Raw genomic sequence first — 16304 nt, forward strand, 5'->3', positions numbered from 1 at the left:
AAGGAAATGAATACAGGCCCAACAGCGGCCCGCAGAGGAAGACAGGCACGGCGGCGGAGACAAGCAGACACAGGTCCGCCCACAGCTGCGAAGGCAGAGACATACAGGCCCTGCGGTGGCCCGCAGAGACAGACAGGCCCAGCAGTGGCAACAGGCAGAGGCAGGTAAGCCCGCAGAGGTAGACAGGCCTGGCGGCGGCGGCCGACAGGTACATACAGGCCATACAGGTCCGGTGGCAAAAAAAATTGGAATAACCTCCTGTATCTTATCAGACCACCATGCCTTAAAGTTAGACCTCAACAACAACAAAAATTATAGAAAACCCACAAACTCATGGAAACTGAATAATGCCCACCTGAAACATCAATGGGTCAAGGAAGAAATAAAGAAAGAAATTAAAGATTTCCTAGAATTCAATAAAAATGAAAGTACAGCATACCCAAACTTATGGGACACTATGAAAGCAGTGCTAAGAGGAAAATTCATAGCTCTAAATGCACACATAAAGAAGATGGAGCAATCCCATACCAATGAATTAACAGCACAGCTGAAAGCTCTAGAACAACAAAAACAAAACAAAACAAAACCAAAACAAAACAAAACAAAAAAACCTCACCCAGGAGAAATAGATGCCAGGAAATAATCAAATTGAGGACTGAAATCAATACAAAAAAAATCAATGAAACAAAGAGTTGGTTCTTTGAAAAAAATCAACAAGATAGACAAACCCCTAGAAAAATTAACCAAAAGGCAAAGAGAGAGCACCCAAATTAACAAAATCAGAAATGAAAAGGGAGACATAACAAAAGACAACGAGGAAATCAGAGAATCATCAGATCATACTTCAAAAACCTGTACTCCACAAAAATGGAAAACCAGGAAGAAATGGACAATTTTCTGGATAAATACCACATACCAAAATTAAATCAAGACCAGATAAACCATTTAAATAGACCAATAACCCCTAAAGAAATAGAAACAGTTATCATAAGTCTCCCAACCAAAAAAAAAGCCCAGGACCAGATGGTTTCAGTGCAGAATTCTACCAGACTTTCAAAGAAGAACTAATACCAATAATCTTCAAAGTGTTCCACACAATAGAAACAGAAGGAACACTACCAAACTCTTTTTATGAGGCTACAATTACCCTGATACCCAAACCACACAAAGATGCAACAAAGAAAGAGAACTACAGACCAATCTCCCTCATGAACATTGATGCAAAAATACTCAACAAAATATTGGCAAACCGAATCCAAGAATACATCAAAACAATCATCCATCACGACCAAGTAGTATTCATCCCAGGGATGCAAGGATGGTTCAACATACGAAAATCAGTCAATGCAATACACCATATAAACAAACTGAAAGAAAAGAACCACATGATCATCTCCTTAAGATGCTGAAAAAGCCTTTGACAAAATCCAACACCCCTTCATGATAAAGGTCTTAGAAAGATCAGGAATACAAGGAACATTTCTAAACATAATAAAAGCAATTTATAGCAAGCCAACAGCAAACATCAAATTAAATGGAGAGAAACTCAAAGCGATACCACTAAATTCAGGAACAAGACAAGGCTGTCCACTCTCCCCATATTTATTCAATATAGTACTAGAAGTTCTAGCTAGAGCAATAAGGAGATCAAAGGGATACAAATTGGCAAGGAAGAAGTCAAACTTTCACTATTTGCAGATGATATGATAGTATACATAAGTGACCCCAAAAACTCTACCAGGGAACTCCTACAGCGGATAAACTCCTTCAGTAAAGTGGCAGGATACAAGATCAACTCAAAAAAAAAAAAAAAAAAAAAAATCAGTAGCCCTCCTATACACAAATGATAAAAGGGCTGAGAAAGAAGTCAGAGAAACATCACCCTTTACAATAGCCACAAATAATATAAAATACCTTGGGATAACACTAACTAAACAAGTGAAGGACCTTTTTGATAAGAACTTTAAAGAAAGAAATTGAAGACGATATCAGAAAATGGAGGGATCTCCCATGGATAGGTAGAATTAACATAGTAAAAGTGGCAATCTTACCAAAAGCAATCTACAGATTCAATGCAATCCCCATCAAAATCCCAACACAATTCTTTACAGACTTGGAAAGAAAAATACTCAATTTCATATGGAAAAACAAAAGACCCAGGATAGCTAAAAGAATCCTATACAATAAAGCAACCTTTGGAGGCATCACCATCCCTGACCTCAAACTCTACTATAGAGCTATAGTAATAAAAACAGCTTGGTACTGGTATAAAAACTGACATATGGACCAATGGAATCGAATTGAAGACCCTGACATTAATCCATGCACATATGAACACCTGGTTTTTGACAAAGGAGCCAAAACTATACAATGGAAAAAAGAAAGCATCTTCAACAAATGGTGCTGGCATAGCTGGATCTCAATATGTAAAAGATTACAAATAGATACATATCTGTCACCATGCACAAAAATCAAGTCCAAGTGGATCAAAGACCTGAGCATAAATCCAGTTACACTAAACTTAATAGAAAAGAAAGTAGGAAGCACTCTTGAACGCATTGGCACCGGAGACCATTTCCTAAATAAAATACCAACAGCACAGACCCTGAGCCAACAAGTAATAAATGGGACCTCTTGAAACTGAGAAGCTTTTGCAGGGCAAAAGACACGGTCAATAAAACAAAAAGACAGCCAACAGAATGGGAAAAGATCTTCAACAAACCCCCCATCTGACAGAGGATTGATCTCCACAGTATATAAAGAACTCAAAAAACTAGACATCAAAATACTAAACAGTCCAATTAAAAAATGGGCTAAAGAGCTAAACAGAGAATTCACAAAACAAGAATCACAAATGGCTGAAAGACATTTAAAGAAATGCTCAACATCCTTAATCATCAGAGAAATGCAAATCAAAACAACTCTGAGATACCACCTTACACCTGTCAGAATGGCTACAATCAAAAACACCAATGACAGTCAATGTTGGAGAGGATGTGGAGCAAAGGGAACACTCCTCCACTGTTGGTGGGAATGTAAACTTGTACAACCACTGTGGAAATCAGTATGGCGGTTTCTCAGAAAATTAGGAATCGAACTACCTCAAGACCCAGCCATCCCACTCTTGGGCATATACCCAAGGAATGCTGATTCATACCATAAAGATACATGCTCAGCTATGTTCATAGCAGCACTATTTGTAATAGCCAGAACCTGGAAACAACCTAGATGCCCGTCAACGGGAGAATGGATGAAAAAAATGTGGTACATATACACAATGGAGTACTACTCAGCAGAGAAAAACAATGAAAGCATGAAATTTGCAGGCAAATGGATGGAACTAGAAAAAAAATCATCCTGAGTGAGGTAACTACAAAAAAATCATCCTGAGTGAGATAACCCAAACCCAGAAAGACAGTTATGGTATGTACTCACTCATAAGTGGATTCTGGATATAAAATAAAGAACAATCAGACCACAACCCATGGAACCATGGAGGCTATATACATAGCATGGAGGTCCCTAGGACAACTGTGGCTTATAATAAATTTCGGATTTACTCAATTATTAAAAAAAAATATAGCCAAACGAATGGAAACACATGAACTATGAACCAAAGGCTGAAGGGCCCCCAGCTGGATCAGGCCATCTGAATAGGTGAGACAGTTGATTGGCTTGATCTGTTTGGGAGGCAACTAGGCAGTGGGACCGAGTCCTGTGGTCATTGCATGAGTTGGCTGTTTGAAACCTGGAGCTTATGCAGGGACGCTTGGCTCAGTCTGGGAGGAGGGGACTGGACCTGCCTGGACTGAGTCTACCAGGTTGATATCAGTCCTTGGGGGAGGCTTTGCCCTGGAGGAGGTGGGAATGGGGGGTGGGCTAGGGGGAAGGGGAGGGTGTGTGAGGGGGGAGAACCGGGGAACCCGTGGCTGATATGTAGAACTGAATGGTATTGTAAAATAAAATAAAAGGAAAAATAAAATAAAAAAATTTAAAAAAAAAATTGTCTCTGGAAAAAAGAGGAAAACCAAAGTACAAAACAGTAAAAAAAAAAAAAAGTTGAAGGAAATGAATAAAACTGTTCAATATCTGAAAATGGAACTAGAAGCAATAAAGAAAACAGAGGGAATTCTAGAAATTAAAATTTTAGGAATGTGAACAGGAACTACAGAAGAATAGAATACAAGAGACAGAAAAATATCAGGCATCGAAGATATGATAGAAGAAATGAATACATTGGTCAAAGAAAATGCTGCATCTGAAATATTCCTAAACACAAAAAATATTCAGGAAATCCCGAATACTATGAAAAGATCAAACCTAAAAATAATAGGAATATGGGAAGGAGAAGAATACCAACTCAACGACCAAGAAAATATTTTCAACAAAATCCTAGAAGAAAAATTTCCTAACCTAAGGAAGGACATGCTTATGAAGGTACAATAAACAGTGGTTAAGAGCACTGGTTGCTCTTCCAAAGGACCCAGGTTCAATTCCCAGCACCCACATGACAGCTAACGACTGTCTAACATCCGATATTCTGAGCTATCTGACCTCCTCACACACATACATGTAGGCAAAACACTAATATACATACAATAAAAATAAATAAATCAATAAAAAAAAGAAGTAGTAGTAGCATACAGAACACCAAATAGATAAGGCCAGAAAGGAAAGTCCTTTCGTCACAATAATAATCAAAACACTGAGGCAGGTGGTTGTGGCACACTCCTTTAATCCCAGCACTTGGAAGGCAGAAGCAGGTGGATCTCTCTGAGTTTGAGGCCAGCCTGGTTGGTCTACAGAGTTAGTTCAGGGCAGTTACAAAAAGAGAAACCTGTCTCAAAAAACAACAAACAAAAATCAAAACACAGAACAAAGAAAGGATATTAAAAGCTGCAAGGGAAAAAGACCAAGTAACATATAAAGGCAGACCTATCAGAATCATACCTGACTTCTCAATGGAGACCCTAAAAGCCAGAAAGGCTACATTTTTACAATGGAGTATTACTCAGCTGTTATTGACCAACATGGTATGTACTCACTGGTAAGTGGATATTAGCCATTAAGTAAATGATAACCAAGCTACAACTATAGACCCAGAGAGGTTAAGAGGAGGGGTCTAGAGGTGACACATGGATCTCCCTAGGAAGGGGAAATAGAATTTGTGGGTGGACTAGGGGTAGGAGGGAACAGGAGTGGGAGGGATCAGGTTAGGGAGGGGAGGAAGGGATGGAGGGAGTGTGGGGAGAGATGGCTGGAATTGGGAGGCATTTGGGGGATGGTGTGGAAACCAAGTGCAGTGGAAACTTCTTGGAATCTATGAGGGTGACTCTAGTGAGGACTCCTAGTAATGGAGGCAATTGAGTCTGAACTGGCTATCTTTTGTAGCAAGGCTTCCAGTGGTGGGACTGGGTTGAGTTGTTGGCTGAGGGGGTCCCGTGGAGATCCCCAAACAACCCAGGTGAAAACTTGTCATGGGCCATGACATAAATATAACCCACCATATGAATAACAAGGCTTACGGGACCACAGACTCTGAAAACCTGTTGCTTCTAATGTTTCTCATGTGCCACTACATTTCTTCCCTAAAAACAGTTGTGGGTATTTTCCCCACTGCTCGTGTGTTTATCTCATGTATATATTCCATCTACTCAGCACATATATATGTATGGATGGTCAGGAAGATGATTTCTTCATAAGCTGTATAATTTTGATGAATACAAATATTACTAGCATATTTTTCATAGCTCAGACTGACATAGGAAAATAACAATATTCTGTTACAAAGACAGCTTTTTACACCATTAGCTGATTTAAGACCTCAGAGCAAACAAAGTAAACTAGTTGCCCCTGCAAATGAATGCACAAGGACAAATTCCCAGTGTCTGTTTGTTGAACCAAGGTCAGGCACAAAGCAGCAACTTTAGTAGACATAACTCCCTGCACAGATTCTCTCAGCAACTGGCTCTCTGCACGTACCCTTAACATCAGTTTTATGATATAAGATTCAAGGATCAGCCAACCAACTGTTTTATGCAGGATACAAAAATATATCTTAAGATTTGAGATGCTTTTAAGGTCACTGTTCCTCACTAAGGTTTCTCCTGCCCTCACTTTACATGGAGTCTGGCTAACAGCCAAGCACTGCCATGGTTACTCACTTCCAGCTGCAGGTCAGAGTGACATTTCAAGCGGGAGAGAAACCATGTGATTTCTCATGTGTTATCAGAATGGCACTGACCCTCAAAATGTAACTCATATATTTGTCCAGTCTTTTCTGTTGGTGTGTGCGTGTGTAGATATAGCTGTGTAAAGATGTACAGCTATGTAGAAAGAGATGTAGCTGTGTGGAGAGATGTAGCTAGATGGAGAGATTTTCAGAGAGATCTTTTTCAAGATGCAGTAATAAAGAAAGTTACCATCAAAACGCCTAAGTTCCTTTCCTAAAGACCCTCATATAGATAAGAATTTTTTCTAAGTCCTGCTACTCTGCTGGCATTTCTTTTTGCTACCCTGGAGCAGTTCTGGGAGCTGGTCACCAGGGCTATAATAAAAACTGACAGAGAGGCTCCACTGATGAAGACAACATCATCGAATATGAAGAGGTGGAGCTGGTGCTTGTATGGTGCCTTCATGCCTACATTCTAGTCTCTCTGGTGCAGGAAGATACTCTGTAGGATATGGAGAGAGAAACCTGGACACCAACCCAGCCACAAAACCCTTGACCTATAATCTGTCTTGCCTGAAAGAAGTGCTGGGACGGTGGTGGCTCAGAACTTGTGGGAGTGGTCAACCAATGTCTGGTTTAACTTGAGGTCCAAGCCACAAAAGGGGTAACCATGCCCTACACTGCCTGGATGGTCAGGAACTTGGAGATGGGTAGCCCAGAGACCTAGGGCAGAACCAAACATAAATGAGGAATAAAAAAAAAAAAATCAATGAAACAATTCCTAATGACATTCTGTTGCACTCATAGATCAGTGCCTTGTCCAGTCGTCATCATAGGGGCTTCCTCTGGCAGCAGATGGGAGCAGGTGCAAAAATCAACAGCCAGGCATGAGAAGAGTCTAAATTGGAGGTCTCTTTCAGGTTTCTCCCTTCCAAGCATGGGAACCCCGTGGAAGAGGGGGAGAAAAGATTGTAGGAGACAGAGGGGCTAAAGGACAACAGGAGAACATGACCCATGGAATCAACTCAACAGGGCTCATATAGACTTAAATGGCAAGCCTGTGTGGGTCTGTACTAGGTCCTGTGCGTGTGTTATTGTTGTTAGTATGGTGTTTTTGTGGGACTCTGAACTGTGGGAGCGAGTGTATCTCTGATTCTTCTGCCTGCTCTTGAGACTCTTTTCCTCCTGTTGGGTTGCCTTGTCCAGCCTTGGTGTGAGCTTTTGCCTTGTCTTACTGTATCTTGTTTTGTCCTGTTTGGTTGTTATCTCTTGGAGGCCTGCTCTTTTCTGAAGAGGAAATGGAGAGGGGTTGGATCTGGGGGTGAGAGAAGGTGGGGCTTAAGCTGGGAAGAGTGGAGGGAGGGGAAACTGTGGCCAGGATGTACTGTATGAGAGAAGAATCTATTTTTAATTAAAAAAAAAAAACAAAAAACCGGGGTTGGGGATTTAGCTCAGCAGTAGAGCGCTAGCCTAGCACAAGGCCCTGGGTTTGGTCCTCAGCTCTGGGGAAAAAAAATACATCCATAGACACCCGAATTTTCTGGAACAAATAAAACTTGAATGTATTTTGGGTAACTGAAAAAATAATTGCTTCCTTAAAAAGCCCAGCCTGAGAGGAAGAGCGGCAGCTCAAGCCAAGCCGTCCGAACGGTTCAACCAATCAGGACAGTTAGTCCTTTAACACAAAAGACCTGCTTCACACTGGACTCTAGTTTCCTTCTCTTCTTCTGAGACCAAGTTACCGTTACCCATAGCTCAGCCTGGCTTCTCTCTCATCATAGACAAAGGTAACCTTGAACTTCTCATCTTTCTGTCTGCCCCTCCCAAGTGCTGGGATCAATCCCAGGGCAAGCACTCTATCAACTGAGTCATACTCCCAGTTCCTTATACCACCATTTTTTAAAAATTGACTTTTAATCTCTACCTGAAACAGAGTAAGTTAATTATTTCATAATTAATTTCAAGCAATTTTAATCATACATGCTTTTACTCTTGACATCATCTCAGAGTCTGAGTATGATAGATTGTAAAGTTTGGTAAGGGCTAGAAAGATGACTCAGTCTAAGTCTGTAAAGGTGCTTGCTGCCAAGCCTGACAGCTGTAGAGCAATACCCTGAACCCACGATGGAAGAGAAGAGCCAACTTCCAACAACTATCTTCTGATCTCCACATGTACACCAGGCCACACACAAGCACTATCATACACACAGTTACCAGTAAATAAAAATGTTTTACCATGATAAAACTGCTTTATGGAAATCCTGGAAAAGTAGTAGTATATATTTTCTTATTCTCTCACTATGTAGCCCTGGCTGTCCTGGAACTCATGATGTAGACCAGGGCAGCCTCAAACTCACAGAGCTCTGTCTGCCACTGCCTCCCGAGTGCTAGGATTAAAGGCGTGGTTGAAGTGTTCTCAATGACTGATCCACTTCTCCAGTTTTCTGTTATGATGATCTTTTGAAAAGCATCTTATATAGCCTTGGCTTATCAGAGACTCACTATGAGACCAGATTGGCCTTGAACTCACAGCGATCCATCTGCCTCTGTCTCTTAGTGCCAGATACAAGTATTAAATGCCACTATCGCTGTCTATTAGAATTATGAAGTAAATTACCAATATCTGTGGCTTCTGGTAGACTTTCGGTTATTTGATCTTTCTTGTCACTAAAAGCAGGTGGACAGTCTGTGCATGCCTCTGTGTGGACACCCCCTGCATCTAAAATAAAAAAAAAAAACAAGTCCGTATTAATCACCATCCTTTAAGGTAACACATAGTCACAATACTCTGTTGGAAGAAGGGTACAGAATAAAGGAGCAAGTTTCACCTCATGGATGTCATTTCTAGAGGCTCTGATGGTAAACACAAGGGGACGGACTGGGCAGGCGGACCGTGCCAGGCACTTGTTATGTGACTTTTGGTGCTGTTTTGAGAGTCTCACTACAGAGTGCAGACTGCTCTGAGGCTTCGGTTCTCCAATTCCAGCCTCTAGAGTGCTAGTCACATACATGTACGACAACCCAGCAGTCTATAACAGAGGTTCTTGTGCACTTACCTCATTTTGTCAGTCCTAAGCATGGCATGCTATACTTTCTTAGAATAGTTATAGTCAAACAAGTTTCTAATTAGTGGACAATTTATCACTCCCCCATGCTAATAGTAGTTCATCTGAAGTCTTCCTGTTTAAATTGTAGTTAATTTACTCATTAAAGAGCAATGGAAAATTTTCTTTCTTTTTTTTTTAAAAGTAATTAACATTCACTCTTCCACAACATACCACTCTGTCCCTTCCTGAGGGTCTTACCATGCACCCCCAGCTGGCCTGGAACTCACTCTGTGGCCCAGACTGGCCTCATTCTCAGAGACTCACCTGCCTCCCTCTGCTTCCAGAGTGCAGGGATGGCAGGTGAGCATCATGCCCAGCCCAGTCTCCTCACAGCTTCTGTCAATCTCCCTTAACCCTCCCTGGAAACCAAGGGTAAGTCAAAAGATGTTTTCTGCCCTTCAGATGCTCCTGGCTTAGAGAAGAGTCAGAGACCTATGGTTTGTCATGCTCTTTTTTGCCCACCCCTCCAACTCATTCCATTTGCTAGGCGTCTTGTTATGTGCCCAGGTCATCATCTAATTCCTGCTTGCTTCCTAAACACTACAATTTCAGGCATGCATCACCATGTCCTACTTGGTTTTCTTTTGAACCGTTTACATTTATAATTTATGGGAATGCAAAAGCCATAGCGTAAGTGTGGAAGCCAGAGGACAATTTTCAGAAGGTGTCTCTCTTTCTACCATGTGAGTCCCAGTGATTAAATACACATTGTCAGGCCTGCAGCAAGTGCCTTACCCTCTGAGACATCTCACCAGCTCTAAAATAAAAAAAGTTCAGTTCAAGGGTACACAAAGTCCTGCCAAGAGTAGGACCTGAAGGGGGGTTATGGCCTTCTAGCTGCCAGCCTACTAGAGACATGCATAAATCGTCTTCGTAGTGTGGTAAACTTAACAGGATCACACATAGATACAATGGAAACAGAAGAGACATAAATGATACTAATGGTGATAAGGTCCTCAGGGCCATCTAAGGAGAAAGGTGATACAGATTTAAGACCTTGATTTCTTAGTCACGCAAAGGTCACTGAGGAGCAGGACACAGTTTTACAAGCCAAGGTTTACAAAACTCAGGGGAAAGGAGAGAGTGCTACCTGGAGCATATGAAAGGAACAGGTGATACCAAGGGACCAACTGTAGCTACTTCAGAAGGGAATGAACAGATTTTAGGACAGCGAAGTTCAGGGAACTAGCAGCACTTTATGAACAGTGATATCACCATTTGAGGCCACCATGTGTCAGGAACATTTGTTGTATGTTGTCAATTTAACTAAGCCTTCAAGCCATCTTCTAAGACAGGTAACTAATATAGACATTAAAAACTTAGTAACAACTTGATCTATTTTACTATGGCAGAAATCGGCCCAATGTCCCTCCCCTGCCTCCCTTTTGAGACAGTTTTGTGTGGTACAGCCTGGCTTTGACTCTGCATCTCCTGTTTCTAGGACTGCAGGTGTGCACCACCGTGACTGCAGGTGTGCACCACCGTGTCTGCAGGTGTGCACTACCGTGACTGCAGGTGTGCACCACCATGACTGCAGGTGTGCACTACCGTGACTGCAGGTGTGCACCAACATGCCTCATCTGTGTTTGGGGGCGGGGAAGGGAAGTTGGGAATTAGGACTTATGCACACCAGGTACCCACTGAGATATCCTCAATCAAAGAGAAAATTTCCTAGCTTGATAGTATAACCATTGATTTATTTTCAAATAAACACAAACACCCTCAACAGAAGATTGCTAAAACAATTGGTATTTATAAACACATTTCCATCTTGTAGGTCAATTTGGAGCATTTATTCAACAGAAGCAAATTTCTAAGTAACTGTAACTGTTGTTAATTTTGGTGCTAGAAATAAACTAGACTTTAGATCTGTTAACTGTGTGCTTAATCAGAGCTATATACCCCCAGCTTTCTGGATAATTTAATAAACAATAAAAAAGCAACCATTTACCACAAACCTGTAACTTCTGGTAATAAATGTCCTCATGACTTTCCAAGTCAGATTAATAACATCTGTGCAGCCAGCTTAAAATTCTATCATAGAACTGTATTTCCTCAAGAAGTTATCCTAAAGACCTCCATATATAGAAAGGACTAACCAGCATGAAACATACTATTTTATGGAAATCAATCTTTAAAGTTTATGGTAAAAAGGAAAAAAAAATTAGTAACTTACCATATTTTTCATTTCCAGATGTTATCAAGCCCTGCAAAGATATTTAAAAGCTATTGCAATAAGTTCATCTTATGTGCAATAAATGCAATATTTAATCTATGATAGGCATATACCCCCCCCACAAAAAAAATTAAGGTGTATCAAAAAAAAAATCCCCTCCTATTACTGCATTCATTTATTTTTGAAACAGAATCTCACATAACCCAGGCTGGCTTCAAACTCACTGTATAGGAAAGGGTGGCCTTAAATCCTGACTTTCTTTCCTTCATCTAGGATCACAGACATGCATTACCATGCCTGGTTTCTAGCTTAATTTTCAACACCAAAGAAAAAGAGAGCAATGGTGTTTCATCATGCTTGAAATTTTGTTATGCTTTACTTAAAAATTTCCCTTTTGTGTGTTGATGTGTGTGTGTGTGTGTGTGTGTGTGTGTGTGTGTGTGTGTGTTGACGTAGGTGTGTGTGTGTGTGAGTGCACACCTTTTGTGTGTATGGAGCTAAGAGGACGACGTGGGATATCCTGCTCTCCCATTCTGTCTGCCTTACTCCTTTGTGACAGAGTCTCTCACTGAATGCGGATCTGGACTGGCAGTTGGGGGCATCAGTATTTATTCCCTCCTTACAGTACTGGGTGCTGGGGTTACAGGCATTTGAGGGCACACCTAGATTTTTACAAGGGTTCTAGGATTGGAACTTAGGTCTTCATGCTTGAACAGTAACTTCTCTGATCCACTAAGCCATCTCTGCAGCTCTTACTATACTAATGTACACTGTATTAAAAAACAATAGCCGGGTGGTGGTGGCGCACGCCTTTAATCCCAGCACTCGGGAGGCAGAGCCAGGCGGATCTCTGTGAGTTCGAGGCCAGCCTGGTCTACAAAGCGAGTTCCAGGAAAGGCGCAAAGCTACACAGAGAAACCCTGTCTCGAAAAAAACAAACAAACAAACAAACAAACAAACAAAAAAAAAAACAGTCCCCAGCCCCTACTCCCCACTAAGAACTAATGCATGGAGAAATAGGCATCTGTAATCTACCAACCATCTACTGTGTTTTATCAAACTGTGGTATCCCTGAGTACAAGTTACCACTACCAAGTGTTTCCTGAATATAAAATAAACCTAATCGTGCATTACAGGGGACAAAATATAGTAAGTCCTGTTCATACCTCCAAAATGATTTGAAACATGGTCTAATTTGTAAATAATTTTTCAAAAGAAAAGAGATGGCCTTATGAAGGCCAGGGAGTTTTAAAAAAATATATCATATCTTAAAAAAAAAAAAAAAAGGCTGTATCTTGCATTTTACATCAACCTTTAACCAGAACTCTCAGTATACATCAGAATGTGGTGATGTATATGTATAATATGTGTAATCCTTGAACTAAGGCAGTAGAGAGGCAGGAGAGCCAGTGGTTCAAAGGTTCAAAGATTCAAATCCTTGAACACAGGGTAAGTTTGTGGATAGTCTGGCTACACAGACCCTGTCCCAAAAAAATTATAAATAAAACGAAACAAAACAAAATCCCTAAGAAACAGTAATAAAAAATGATCAACTATGGAGATCAACAAAACATGGCTTATCAAGTTCCAGTAAGACTAAGCACCTTCCCTTGTACTAAGGCTGGGCAAGGCGACCCAGTGTGAGTTCATGGGAAGCCTCCCCTTTTCTGAGTAAGTTAGGATAACCAGCTCTAAGACTGTACGCTACACCCACGGCAGAAAGCGGTAGGTTACAACAATAAGGTCTAAGACGGATGCTAAGCTAAAGCCATTCCAGTTCCTGAAGGACTCACTTCAGATTCTCTTTGTTCAGACCACTCCTGACAGGGAAGTTCACTCCATTCAGGTCTCATAGATATATCTGAGAAAAATAAAATTTCAATATATTAAAATTCTGTCTTTAATCCTTGAATCAAAACTGTTTTCATAAACATGCCCACCTTGTTAATTTACATGCACTAAAAAGTAAAGTAGTAATGTTGTCATTAATGAATGACAAGACACCAACTACAAATACTGCATTTAACTTAATTTCAGTAGTTTCCAGTGACTATTAAAAACGCGATCATTCCACAATCTCAGGAAGGAAAAACAATACTACTTAAAGAGTTTTTCAAGTGAGTAATAAAAAGTGATCAGCATCAATTAAAACTCACATTTTAATTTTAATTACTCAGCTGCTAGATTAAAAATCAGCAATGTAGAAGAAATACTCACTATGCTCACTTGCTAATACGAAAGATTCAGGAGTTCGTTCAGGAAGGGGAGGAGGTGACTCTTCACTAACATCCACATCTAAATTAAACACATAAAATCCCGACAGTTAAAAAGTAGTAAAATACCACTGAAACAACAAAGAACTTTGATATCTTTTAAAAGAAAAGAAAAGGAAAAATCCCTGCCAGGTACCAAGAGTTAGTTACAAACATCATTACCACTCCATTCATGCTAGAGTAGAGCTAAGAATCTTACTGAGCAAAGAAGGAACAAACCCCACTGCTACTGTACAAAATGAATGCCTCTTATAACCAACCAGCTTAAACTCTGAAGACATCACTCTGATTGTACCATGAGGGTGAAAGTCTTCAGTAAGGAAACCACTGGCTTGTTGGTTTTCCTGGTGATGTTCTGTGTGCAAAGAAAGCTGGTTACTTGGTTATAGTCAGTGTTCCTAAATGATTCAGCCGCTTAACTCTCATAAATTCTAGCACACCAAGCAATCTGTCCAATTCACCTCATAATCTTCACTCATTTGGAAATTATGTACTTGAATACCATTTCAAGCAACTACACTAACATTTCAAGTGCAAGTTATCCTTCTAATAGATATACTATAGCTATTAATATTTTAGTAACCCTTTATGTACTACCCCAAGTACTGTGAACAGTGTTGTCTGATTCTACATCAAGGATATAAATTGAAGTCATTTTAAATGTTTTTACATCAGTAGAAACCTAATTAGCTCCTATAAAAGATGAAAGACAAAGCATTAAGCAAGCCACATAAGATAGCCTTACAACTCAGGATAAACCAGTGTACTAGGTCTTTGAATTCTCACTCTAGGGAAAGAAAGAAATCAAGAGCATACAGTTGTACATGTGTACATGGTCTAGGCAGGACAGATAAAGAAAACAATACTGAGGATCTTATATTGTTCTGCCTAGGCTTTATCCTTGTTTTCTTTGAAAATGAACAGTCTGGCAGGATATTATCTTGTTTTTACCATATTTGACAGCCATAAGCATTAAAAAAAAAAAACAAAAAAAAAACCAACCCCCAAATCAAGTAATTTTGAACAAGCATTGAGGCTGGCCTCTTCTGTTTATTTAGCTGGTGACATACACACAAAATATAGCCTTCAGTCCAGAATCCCAATACAGTACTTGATATATCTACCTAGAGTACCAGAACTATTTACCTTATCCAAGAGTGGCAGTGGGAAGGTGATAGGCCACCAAGCATCATTTCTCCTTGTCCTCTAATCACTAACTACCAGAGTAAGGAAATGGCTACTTCGGGGAAGGACACATGATACTGGCACTAAGTTCTGTATATTGCTAAGTAAGTGTTTGTCAGGTTCTTTCTTGATAACATCACTTGTCAAGAATTCTAACTGTGGCCCTTGCTTTCCAACTGCATGCTTCTCCTTGGATCTCCAAATGGCCTTTCATACAGTACAAGCTTCTGTTCAGATTACATAATCATGACTAGGGTTGGAGTTCCAGACTATACAGTATTTGCCCAGCATGTAAGAGACCCACGTCTAATTCCCTGCAGCCTCTCTTCCCCACCCCCAGGAATTATACAGCCAGAGACTTCACTATTTTACAAAGGCTTCTGTACATCACAGTGTATGGGGCCCACTCTAGTCAAATCTGAAAAAAAATTTCAGGCCTGAGGAAAAACAGAAGTCAAAATTCATTAGTGCGTGTTTGGCCATGTATAGGTCCTGGGTACATGGAAAGAAGGGAAGAAAAGAAAGAAAAAAAGGAACTAATGAAAGAATTCATAATGAAAAATTTTGTCAGGCAGTTAACTTATATAAAATACTATTTTTGGTTATCAAAACAATTATTGTATTAATTCACTAACAAATTCTAACACAAAATTCCCTAATTTTTGTGTCAATTGTTTTTATGAAGCAAGTAACAAATTAAGTAATAATCAACTATAAAGTAAGTAATACACAATACAATCTACAAGGTAAGTGATTAGGAACAATTAAAAATAACTCTACTTGCCTGGTGGTGGTGGCGGCGGCGGCGGCGGCTCACACCTTTAATCTCAGCACTCAGGAGGCAGAGGCAGGCGGATCTCTGTGAATTTGAGGCCAGTCTGGGCTACAGAGTTAGTTCCTGGATAGCCAGGACTGCTACACAGAGAAACCCTGTCTCAAAAAAACCAATAAAACAAACAAATCTCTACTTGTTTTTTTAATTTTATTTCTAGTTTATGTACAGTGGTATTTTGCCTGCACGTATATCTGTGTGAGGGTGTCAGATCCCCTGGAACTCCAGTTACAGATAGTGATGAGTTGCCATATGGGTGCTGGGAATTGAACTTGGGGCCTCTGGAAGAGCAACCAGTGCTCTTGACAACTGAGCCATCTCTCTAGTCCTGAAAACTAACTCTACTTTTGACAGTCATGGTAATGTATTCCTGGATATCTCAGAGCAGAGGACTGAGGCAGAAAAATGAAATCTCAGGCCTTTATCTTAAAAACACATCAAGAGAGAAGGCCACGAAGACTTCAAGAGCCAATACTATACAGCAGGCACAGTGACGCAAACGAGAATCCCGGTGCGAGGGAGTGGAGGAAGGAGACCCCAGTCCCAGGCCAAGCTGGTC

The 16304-nt window shown here is 40.4% G+C and overlaps 1 protein-coding gene across 3 annotated transcripts in view; it reads right to left on the reverse strand.

Moving 5' to 3' along the window:
* Ptpn12 (protein tyrosine phosphatase non-receptor type 12) overlaps nt 1-16304 on the reverse strand; it is a 73843-nt gene that overhangs the window by 1719 nt on the left and 55820 nt on the right. For all 3 annotated transcript variants that reach the window (XM_076566338.1, XM_016009315.3, XM_076566337.1), the window contains 4 exons: nt 13673-13750; nt 13249-13316; nt 11456-11486; nt 8790-8891 (listed from right to left, as the gene is read on the reverse strand). In XM_076566338.1, the coding sequence (XP_076422453.1) occupies nt 8790-8891; nt 11456-11486; nt 13249-13316; nt 13673-13750 (279 nt within the window). The remainder of the gene's footprint in view (nt 1-8789; nt 8892-11455; nt 11487-13248; nt 13317-13672; nt 13751-16304) is intronic.

This window comes from Peromyscus maniculatus, chromosome 3, assembly GCF_049852395.1.
Source record: "Peromyscus maniculatus bairdii isolate BWxNUB_F1_BW_parent chromosome 3, HU_Pman_BW_mat_3.1, whole genome shotgun sequence".
In the NCBI taxonomy this organism is placed as follows: Eukaryota; Metazoa; Chordata; class Mammalia; order Rodentia; family Cricetidae; genus Peromyscus; species Peromyscus maniculatus.